This window comes from Triticum aestivum, chromosome 1D, assembly GCF_018294505.1.
Source record: "Triticum aestivum cultivar Chinese Spring chromosome 1D, IWGSC CS RefSeq v2.1, whole genome shotgun sequence".
In the NCBI taxonomy this organism is placed as follows: Eukaryota; Viridiplantae; Streptophyta; class Magnoliopsida; order Poales; family Poaceae; genus Triticum; species Triticum aestivum.
Genome location: NC_057796.1, coordinates 121,860,459 through 121,871,169, shown reverse-complemented (window position 1 = coordinate 121,871,169; position 10,711 = coordinate 121,860,459). Strand labels below are relative to the sequence as shown.

General features: G+C 45.5%; 1 protein-coding gene across 1 annotated transcript; it reads right to left on the bottom strand.

The window, feature by feature from the left end:
• Positions 1-1,047: 1,047 nt before the first annotated feature.
• LOC123166646 (probable strigolactone esterase DAD2) lies at positions 1,048-2,192 on the bottom strand. The gene is made up of 2 exons (XM_044584449.1): positions 1,793-2,192; positions 1,048-1,671 (listed from the first exon to the last, which is right to left on the bottom strand). Exons 1-2 carry the CDS (start codon positions 2,134-2,136, stop codon positions 1,224-1,226), a joined length of 792 nt encoding a protein of 263 aa, XP_044440384.1. The 5' UTR covers positions 2,137-2,192; the 3' UTR covers positions 1,048-1,223.
• Positions 2,193-10,711: the final 8,519 nt, after the last annotated feature.

The following is a 10,711-nucleotide window of genomic DNA, read 5'->3' as shown; positions in this document are numbered from 1 at the left end:
AATTCCACAGTGATATGCTTATTCTGGCATATTTTAAAAAACACATTTTTTGTGTATTGTGTACACAATTTTTTATTGTTTGTTCTAGATTTGTTTTCATTTTCTTTCTTCTCAAATGTTAATACCAATGCCACTAATTCATCTTTTCTTAGAAAACCTCATTATTTTGATTTTGATTTAGTTTTTTTCTTCTTAAAGGTTAATACCAAAGCCACTAATTCATTATTTCTTGGAAAATTTTATTATTTTGTTTTTTTAGATTTTATTTCATTCTGTTTCTTCTATTATACGGTGACCGGCTCTGTTGAACGCAAAATCAGATTTACTATATTTCAACATTCAAATACTTCTTTTCGTGTGGGGCCTTCCTATTTCTTTCCCAATTCATCATCTACCCTGCCACGCACTGCGACTCCAGACCGGCGCTCCGGCCGGTCGAAGCAATCTATGACGCATGCACGCACACATCACACTCTGCTGCATGAACAGCACACCACGGCGAGCCGGAGCTAGTTAGCTCACGCGCACATCCAGCCAAAGCTAACTAGCTAGCTAGCTCACGCACGCAGACGCGCACCACACCATACCACACTGCACACATACACCGAAGGCAAAAAGGAAAAAAAAGTGACTGACCCAACCCAAATCACAAATTCAGACGACAGCGTAGTTCAGTCCCTGTTTCCTTGGTCATAATAAAAGTATTATAAACGATATCATACATATCAACTAGACTTTTTTATGATGTGACACATAATTAAATGCGGAAAGAGAGAATGTGATATTATATCATGTTGCCGTATCATATTAAATGTTGTTCTACTTATAATTAATGCAATTTAAGATACTAACTTATGATATTATACATTATGAAAATAGTATTATACTCCCTCCGTCCAATAATATAAGAACGTTTTTGATACTAGTGTAGTGTCAAAAACGTTCTTATATTATTGGACGGAGGGAGTACATTAATATCTATGCATAATAATACTAGTATATGATACCCCCGTTACGGGCAGCCTTACAAGATCCCAGTATTTTTATTGTCACACAAAAACCTGGAAAGCACAAGGACCGATGAACCAGAAATGCACGATTAGCGAGGATTACAAGCATGCATGCAAATAACTAGGCGACGAAAGCACTAAAAAAGCAAAGTAACGCAAACTTTTAATTCACATTCAACAAGGCCATGGAAATCCATTGCTGGTTGTAGTAGCTCAGCGGTGGAGCAAGATGGCCTCAATGACCCGGACGAACTCCTTTGGCGCGGTGAGCTGTGGGAAGTGGCTGGAGGACTGGATGACCACCGAGGCCGCGCCGCCGCCACCAGCGCACCCGGCCAGTCGGTGCTGCATGTAGCGGGCAACAGCGAGCGGCGCCACGGCGTCCTGGGTGCAGTGCACGATGGTGCATGGCGCCTTGACGTCCGGGAGCACGTCCCGGACGTCGCAGGTGAGCACGGCGCGCATGACGCGGAGCGCGGTGCCCGGGCGCATCATCGCCAGCTGCTTGGCGAACTTTGCGACGGCCGCCGGGTGGTCCACCCCGACCACGGTCTCGGCGAAGAGCGGCGCCCACTCGGTGAAATCGGTCTCGATGGCCCCGAGCATGGCGTCCACCTCTCCGCGGTCGAATCCGCCCTCGTAGCCGTCGTCGTTGATGTACCTGTTCCAACGTACGTGCAATTAAAACGGCCATGGTTCAGTGACATCCTTACGGTATTTCATTCCTTACGTTTATTTAAATCATGTACTAGTACGAAAGCTGGGAGTGTGATTTGAAGAACCTAGGTGACGCCCCAACCAGCACGAGGTGGCTGAATAGGTCTGGCCTTGCAAGCGACGCAATGCAGCCGATCATGCCAGCCATGGAGTGGCCCAGGAACACTGTTCCCCTCAGCCCGAGCTCGTCCATCAGCGCCACGAGTTCGTCGGCGAAGTCGTGGTACGAAAACCGCCGCTCGGAGCACCCGCCGCCGTCCGCCGCGCCGGAGAAGCTCCAGTCGAAGACGACGACCCGGAACTTGTCCGCCAGCGACGGGACGACGTCGTCCCAGACGAACCGGCTGCCACCGTAGCCGTGGGCGAGCACCAGGGTCTCACCGACGTTGCCGAAAACCCTCGCATTCATCTCGGTCGGTAATTTGAGTACAGCAGTGAGGAGCAAGAGGCTACAATATTGCTTAACTCCCGTGCTAGCTTAGAGATGAGAACATATGGCTACTTCTGGCCTCCATTTATAGGGAAACCCCAGCACCAAGAGTCCAGGATAAGATCGATCAACCAGAGAGGGAGGAGGGGAGGCAGTGATACCCTTGTGAGAATTATTAACTGGGCACTCAGATGTGCACAGCTGCATGTGACATCCAGATGGCTACAACTATACCGGAGCAGAAGAGACCACTGCATGCCTCGAAGAGTTTCTTGGCGGTTGTTTACCGTGCGTCTGCATCGATGGTGACGAGGGGCTAAAAAGGTGTCACTTGGAGTTTTGCGTGTGCACAATGCGCGGTGATGGCGACGAAGGCAGATTCCGTGAACTGGAGGGTTAGGTCTCCCGATGGTCCGATTTTGTCGCAGTTTGACACGGGATAGTTGTATGCCGGTTTCTGTGGACCGTGTCATTCTCGCACTCCACGAAATACTGAAACCATGTATTATGTCACTTGCATGGAAACAAAGGATTTGTATATGCCTGTGTCTCTGTCGTGCCGTTGTTTCCGTGACACGGAAGCTGTGCGTGATGAATCAGTTTCCCATATTAATACTCACCGGCCCATCACCAAATCTCGACGAATGTTTCAACGAGCCACCCGTGTGTATATTACTTCAGGTACGGCTGCAGGGGCTTTGCTACACCTACGTAATTATTCTACGTACAGCTACGTGAAAACTGATTTAGGGAGATTTCATTGGAAGGAAAAAATAGCCCGGGCCCCACCCCATGAAAATGGGAGGGGGGGGGGGGGGAAGTATATTAGGAAGTTTACCTAAGTTTACGGGTTTTTTTAGCAAGTTTACCTAAGTTTACATAGGTGGGTACGTAGGTGTAGGATGCTTTTCGTTAGTGCGAACAGTTCAGAGATGGAAGGCTTTAGTTCCATTTTCTATGTAATAAGAGGCCAAGTCCAGCGTTGTATCACACCGTACGCACGATACACCCCCACACTAAACGTATAAAGGACAATATAAACCTTTCATGAATCATATCCGCTTTTGTATGTAGATAAACTGTATAGTAGCCCAGCTCATATTTGGCATTGATTATAGGCTTTGTCGGCTCGGCCCACTTACATTTTTTCTTCCTTTTTTAGCTTAAAAAAATTTGCACCACTTAGGATTAGAACTCAGTACCACCAGATTTCAAAAAAAAAAACAGGTTTATGTCCTACCAGAGTTACCACCTCAGATAGATTACTTGCTGTCCATAGTTCCAATTCTTTTTCTTCTTGTTGCCTACATTTCTGGTTCTGGTTTTGTTCCGGACGAATTTTCTTTAAGTTTTGTATGCGTGGTTTTCACTCGGTTTTTTCACTTACTTTTCCCATTTTAATTGTATATTTCTTTTTACATTTTCAAATTTTATTTTTCACAAATTTTCCTTTAGGTTTTTAAACTTTTAAAAAATTCGTGAAACATTTTCTCAAATCTGCAAACTATTTCCAAATTTGTGAAAATTTTCAGAACTCGTGAACTTTTTTCAAAGTCATATTTTTTCTAAATGTAACTAGTGAACAATTTTCAAATGAGCAAATGTTTTTCAAAATCATGATCTTCCTAAAAGTTTAACCCCCGACAACTGAAAATTCACAAAAAAATCAAACTTGTGAACTTTTTTCAAATTCATGAGATTTTTTAAATTTTACTCATGAACAATTTTAAAATTCGTGAGCTGTAATTCGAACTTCTTAACTTTTTCCAAATTCATGAACTTTTTTCAAAGCTAGCGGGCAAAGCGAGCGAGCTTGCGCAATATTGGGTCGCAGCCCACTGGCATGTGCGCGAGTGCATGCTTCCTAAATGCCGCTTAGAGCGTTGACTAGGAGCTCCTCAAATAGACCTCGGCACGCACATGCATTTGTTCAAAATTTCAACAAATATTTACATGAAAGAAAAATACATGCAAAACTCGAAACGATATTTTTTGGAATTTCCCCGTACATTTTTTTATTGGTGTATATTTTTTTAGAAAACAGCAATATTTTTAAAATTTGAAAAAGAATTTGAAAGCATGACTATTATTAGAAATTTCCCCAAAGGAATTTGAGTTTCTGAACAAGTTTGAAAACGGGAACATTTTTTAATTTGTGAACGGAATTTGAAAACAGGGACATTTTTTGAATCGTTGAACTTTTTTCAAATCCATGAGTGCTTGGCTCGGCCTAACAGCAGCCCGACCGGAGCGATGTCGTCTCCTTGTTTGGCCGAGGCCTAAGTTTTTTTCTATTTGTTTTTTTCCTGCTCTTTTTGTTAATTCATTTTCTCCTTTTTAAACTTAATTTTTCTTTTTGAAACTTGTTCACAACATTGAAATATATTTTTGGAATATCAAAATAACAGTTTTAAGTAACTGTCTTATACTATGATTTTTTCCTTGAAATATTTATTAAATGCTTTGAAAAAACATTGATTAATTTCAAAATTTTCCCTTCGTACTTATTTGTTATGTTAAAAACTTAACATAAAAGTTTTAGTTACTTGTTTAAATTATGATTTCAAATACTTTTTTCCTTCAAAACCTGACATGATGCCTATCATGGGAATACCCACCTACTCAAAAAAGTTAGGGTCGTATCAAGAATGTCCAAAAAAACACCATGTTCAATGTAGGGTGTCCAGGTAGGCCATTAGGCTCTGTTCGAGAGCATGTTGTTTCTCGACATGCGTTAAATGAACATAACGCATTTAGGTCCATTTGATGTTTGTGAAAAGTGCTATGAGATGGCCTCTTTTGTCTTAACCGGAACCCCTCCGTTGTACATGCTGTACCTATGGATATTAATAACTACACAACTTTTGTAGGCAGCTGGGCATGCCCATTCTAGCACTTCATGCAAAATTTGAAGGAATTCAGACACCGAACGCAGGTTATGTCACGTACGGACAATATTTGAGGGGTTTCTCATCGGGAAAACCGTAAAAAAATGCAAAAAATGTGAAAAGTCGATAGAATTTGGCATGGATGCATGTCATGATGATTCTAGTGTGTGGAAAAAATTTGGGCTCATTTGATGTGTGTGAAAAAAAGTTCATCAATGTTGAAAAAAAATCAAGAATTTTAGAAAAAGTTCTCAAATTTGAAAAAAAAATCATCAATTTTGAAAACACGTTCACAAATTTGAAAAATAATTCATTGTTTGTTTTTTAAAATAATAATTGAAAAAAGTGAGCACATTACAAGGGGAAAAGGGAAACGAAAAGGAACAAAAAAGAAAAAAAGAAAAAAGGGAAAATAAAAACTGAACAAACTAATGGAAAAATGAGAAACAAAAGAAAACAAAAAAAGGAAAATAAAAGCCGAACAAAACCGTTTGAAAATATGAGAAAAAAGTAACAAGAAAAAAGGAAAAACTAAAAAAAAAAGAAAAAAAAGAAGAAAAGAACGAGAAAGGGGTATGTAACCATGTCAAGTGATTGTGGTTGGTCGGTTAGCACGTCAAACTTTGAACCAAGTCTCCGGTTCGAATCCTGTCATGCTAACAATTTTTTTGTGGGTTATAAAATCTGGAAAAAATTATATAGATGGGCCAGCCCAGCTCGTACAAAATGCCACCTAGAGTGTATACGTATACGACATGCGAAGTCTAAAAAAACATATAAGGTGGCCGAAGAGTTCCTAAAATATGACCATGCATCATGCCCTTTCTGGCGTTTGGTTACCTGTATCCTTTTTTAGCACTTTGGATACTTGTCCCACTTAAGCCTGGTTGAGCTAACGCAGACAAAAAATCATTATCCGCACTTAGTTTGGTTGCATGCATATAATGTTGCCTGCATTAGGGGAGCATTGTTTGCCTGCCGTTGCGTGCATTGGCTAGGCTGATGCAAGTGCCCCGGTGTTTGGTTGCATACACGCAATGTGATTAAGAGTAAACACCTACACATGACAATAGAGTTACAATAGAGTTCGTATCAGTGTGCTCGCGATGGCGGCATCAATGTAGGATGAGGAAGAGGTGACCGAGAGGAACGGTGCCATCCGACAAGGTTAACAACTACGCATAACACTAGACGCCGTCGCGCTGAGGGAGAAAAGGATGGAGGAGAAATGCAGTTTGCGCGTCATGGCTGCGTCAGTGTAGGAAGATGCGGAGGAGGAGCCCAAAATGAGCAACGCTGGCGGCGGCACCAGTGTAGTAGGACACAAGCAAGGAGATCGAGAGGAATGACGTCGGCGATGGCTTAGTGTAGCAGGAGGTGGGAGAGAAGACAGAGAGGAACGTCGACTGCCCGAGTGTAGTAGGACGTGGGAGAGAAGACAGAGAGGAACGACGACCGCCCGAGTGCAGTAAGACGCGGGAGAGGAGGTTGAGAGGAATGACGCCAGTGGTGGTGCTAGTGCAACAACATGCGGGAGAGGAGACCGAGAGGAACAACCCCGGCGGTGACACCACTGTAGAAGGACATGGAAGAGGACACTGAGACTAAGGAGTGTCATTAACACAGATCACACATATGCATGAACTGGTCGCAAAAATGGAACCATAACCTTGATGTGCATCTTTTCTGTGTAAAGTTTACTTCGAATCAAAGCACCGTTGTGTAGATTAGAAGGGACGGAAGAAAGGAGATTAGAAGGGACGGAAGAAAGGAGATTAGAGAAGGAGCTTACTGAAGGTGGAAGAAGAAAGAACGTGCATGCTGTATACTGGGCCATATGCTCTAGTGCAAGAGGACCCACCACGTCCGCTCGAGGTGGGTCGACTCAGTCTGGCTCATTAGAAACTGCCGATTTGACCATTCATGGCAGGCATGGTTGGGGAGTACTTTAAATTCCGTGCGGACCAACATTTGGATGCGACCTAGTCAACCAAATGGGCCAAATTCTTCCCGCGCGGGCCTGGTTAGGGTGAATGCGTGCAACCAAATGTGCTACTTGTGTATACTTATACAGGGAGTACAGAGGGCACGAGGCCACGATGGCAATTGTGGGTTAGCCACGATCAAGAGAGGGATGTGTGTGCTAACTGAAAAACTGCACACACACGCACGCTTTAGAGAAAAGGTTAGCGCCCAGCTTTACGGATAAGAACCTTACAAATGAAGAAATAAGTAAAAGGAAAGAGGATGCAAATGAGTAGTGACGCAACACCACCAACAAGGTTACAAGGCCAACTATGATCTATCTCAGGTTGCAATGTGGCAAAACGGCTAAGCTATCCATTACAGGAATCACTGGCTATGCCGACGGCTTTTGATCCAGTCGGCATAGCCTATGCCAACGATGGCCGTTGGCATCGGTAAACCTTCCGTGCCTGTCGGCATAGTAAAGTTGTCGTCATTGATCACCTATGCCGACGTTTTTTGATCTAGCCGTTAGCATTTGTTTGTTTTTGCTTCTTCCCTACAATTAAAATAGCTATAGCAACAAAACCAATATATATAACAACATCATCATCACACATTGCATCAACCAAACCAACATAGCATCAACCACATATATAACATCACGGAAATCAAACATAGCACAGAGTGATTGCTACTTCTTGAGCTTGCGTTGGTTTTTCCCTTAAAAGGGAAAGGGTGATGTAGCAAAGTAGAGATAAGTATTTCCCTCAGTTGAGAACCAAGGATCAATCCAGTAGGAGAGAAACGCGCAAGTCCCCAATACATGCACCTACACAAACAATCAAACACTTGCACCCAACGCGATAAAAGGGTTGTCAATCCCTTCGCGGTCACTTGCAAAGGTGAGATATGATAGAGATAGATATAAAAGATTACTAGAACGTAAAAGTAAATAAAAGTAAATAATTTGCATCAAGGTATTTTTGGTATGTAGATCTGAAAATATATGAAGGAAAATAGACCCGGGGGGCGTAGGTTTCACTAGAGGCTTCTCTCTTGAAGGCAAATAATACGGTGGGTGAACAAATTACTGTCGAGCAATTGATTAGAAAAGCGCAAAGTTATGACGATATCCAAGGCAATGATTATGAATATAGGCATCACGTCTGTGTGAAGTAGACCGACTCCTGTCTGCATCTACTACTATTACTCCACACACCGACCGCTATCCAGCATGCATCTAGAGTATTAAGTTCATAAAGAATGGAGTAACGCCTTAAGTAAGATGACATGATGTAGAGGGATAAACGCAAGCAATATGATGAAAACCCCATCTTTTTATCCTCGATGGCAACAATGCAATACATGTCTCGCTACCCCTACTTTGTCACTGGGTGAAATCACGCAAGATTGAACCCAAAACTAAGCACCTCTCCCATTGCAAGAAAAACCAATCTAGTTGGCCAAACCAAACCGATAATTCGAAGAGAAATACAGAGATATCAAATCATGCATATAAGAATTCAGAGAATATTCAAATAATATTCATAGATAAGCTGATCATAAATCCACAATTCATCGATCTCGACAAACACACCGCAAAAGAAGATTACATCGGATAGATCTACAAGAACATCGAGGAGAACATGGTATTGAGAATCAAAGAGAGAGAAGAAGCCATCTAGCTACTAGCTATGGACCCGTAGGTCTGTGGTAAACTACTCACGTTTCATCGGAAGGGCAATAGGGTTGATGTAGATACCCTCCGTGATCGAATCCCCTCTGGCATATCGTCGGAAAAGGCCCCAAGATGGGATCTCACGGGAACAGGAGGTTGGGGCGAAAAAAAAAGTATTTTGGTGGATGCCTCTGAGCGTTTTGGAATATTTTAGGATTTATAGAGCTGAGAGGGAGGTCGATAGACTCCCGAGGGCCCCACAATCCAGGGGCGCCCCCCCTAGGGCACGCCCCTATGGCTTGCGTTGCCTCGTGGGTCTTCTGACTTCATCTCCAAGTCTCGTAGGTGTCTTCTCGTCCAAGAAAAATCATCGTAAAGTTTTATTCCGTTTGGACTCCGTTTGATATTCCTTTTCTGTGAAACTCAAAAACAAGGAAAAAACAGAAACTGGCACTAGGATCTGGGTTAATAAGTTTGTCGGGGGTGTCGTGCGACATATGCCAAAGGATGGCTTATCATGGAGGGGGCTAATAAGACGTCGCCGGTGCTAGGAAACGGGATGAGGCGAAGACATGCACGTTAGTGAATCTTACCCAGGTTCGGGGCTCTCCTAGGAGATAACACCCCTACTCATGCTCTGCGGGGTCTCCGCATGATCACTCAAGCAACAATGGTGGCTACAAGCTTGCTCCTTGAGCTGTTTCTCTAGAGGGGGAAGAAGAACAAGTCTAGCCCTAACTTCCTCTCTCTATATGGGTGTGTGGGTGAACTAGAGTCTGAACCCTTTGCATGGGTGCCCTGGGGGGTTTATATAGGCCTACTCCCAGGGGTACAAAGGTAATCTGGCCGGGTGTAGGACCCTGCTGTCAGTGTCTATGGTTGCCGGCTTCTCCGCCGACCGCTGGGGCCCGCCGCCTGGTGGGCCCTGCTGGTTGTCTCGTACTTGGCCGACAGGCCGCAGCCGCCGTTCGCGGGTCTGGCCGACTGCTCGGCACTGTAGCGATGCTGGTAATGATGCATGCTTTGTCGGGGGAGGCATGGCTACAGTACCGCCGCCTGGCGGGCGATCACTGTAGCCATCCTCCATCTCTTCTGATTAATGGCGCACGGACTTCAAGGGTGGGGGAGGGCCGCCTGGTAGGAGTCGGCCTCTCCTCACGCCGACTGGTCCGCCCTCGCCGCCTTCTGGCTTCTCATTGACGGGTAAGGCCCACCGCCTGTGGACCATACCGACAACCCGTAGTGGAGGCATGGCCGTCTCTGCCATGGGTGATGTCATGGGGCAGTGGCAACAGTGCTGCGCCGGACGGGAGATCTTCGTCTGGTACGGTGCACTGTGGCCACGCTTGGCCCTGGATTTGGGGGTGGCAGGGCGCGCTGTATCCACGCCTTGTCTCATCGTATTTATGTGGGTGCAGACTCTAAGGACGCTTGGGACCGCCTGCTAGGAGCCGGCCTCTCTGGAGGCCGCCTGCTAGAAGCCGGCCCACCTCATGGCCGCCTGCTGTGCCTTGCCGTCTTCTGGCAGCCGGCCGCTTGGACCAGCCGGCCGCGAGAAGGCGGCGCTTTGGTCTTTAATTCTTGAGGGGCGTAGCCTGCCCCGATGTCTTGAAGCGCCATGGGCGGGGGGGGGGGGGGGGTGAGGCTACCCGTGGCCAATTACTCCGACAGTAGTCCCCGAAGCTGATGAGGCTCCGCAGATGGTGAAAGGAAGGATCCTCGGCAGCTTTCTCCTCCGAGTGCTTCATTTGATCTTGCTTCGTCCGTCTTTCGGCACGCCGACTGCTAGGAGTCGGACACGTCCACGTAGGCCGTCTGGTGGTTTTTGAAATGTCTTGGCGGGAGATCGGTGGTGCGCCAGCCCGACGCCAGTCTTGCCGCATGTTAACTGTACTCCACGTGTCGCCAGCCGGCCAGGCCGCCTGCCAGCCCACGCGCGCGATGGGACATCGCCGCAGGCTGGGGCCAGCCACTACCGGGCCTCGGCACGCGCGCGGATCCGCTGTGGCTGAGGTAGACG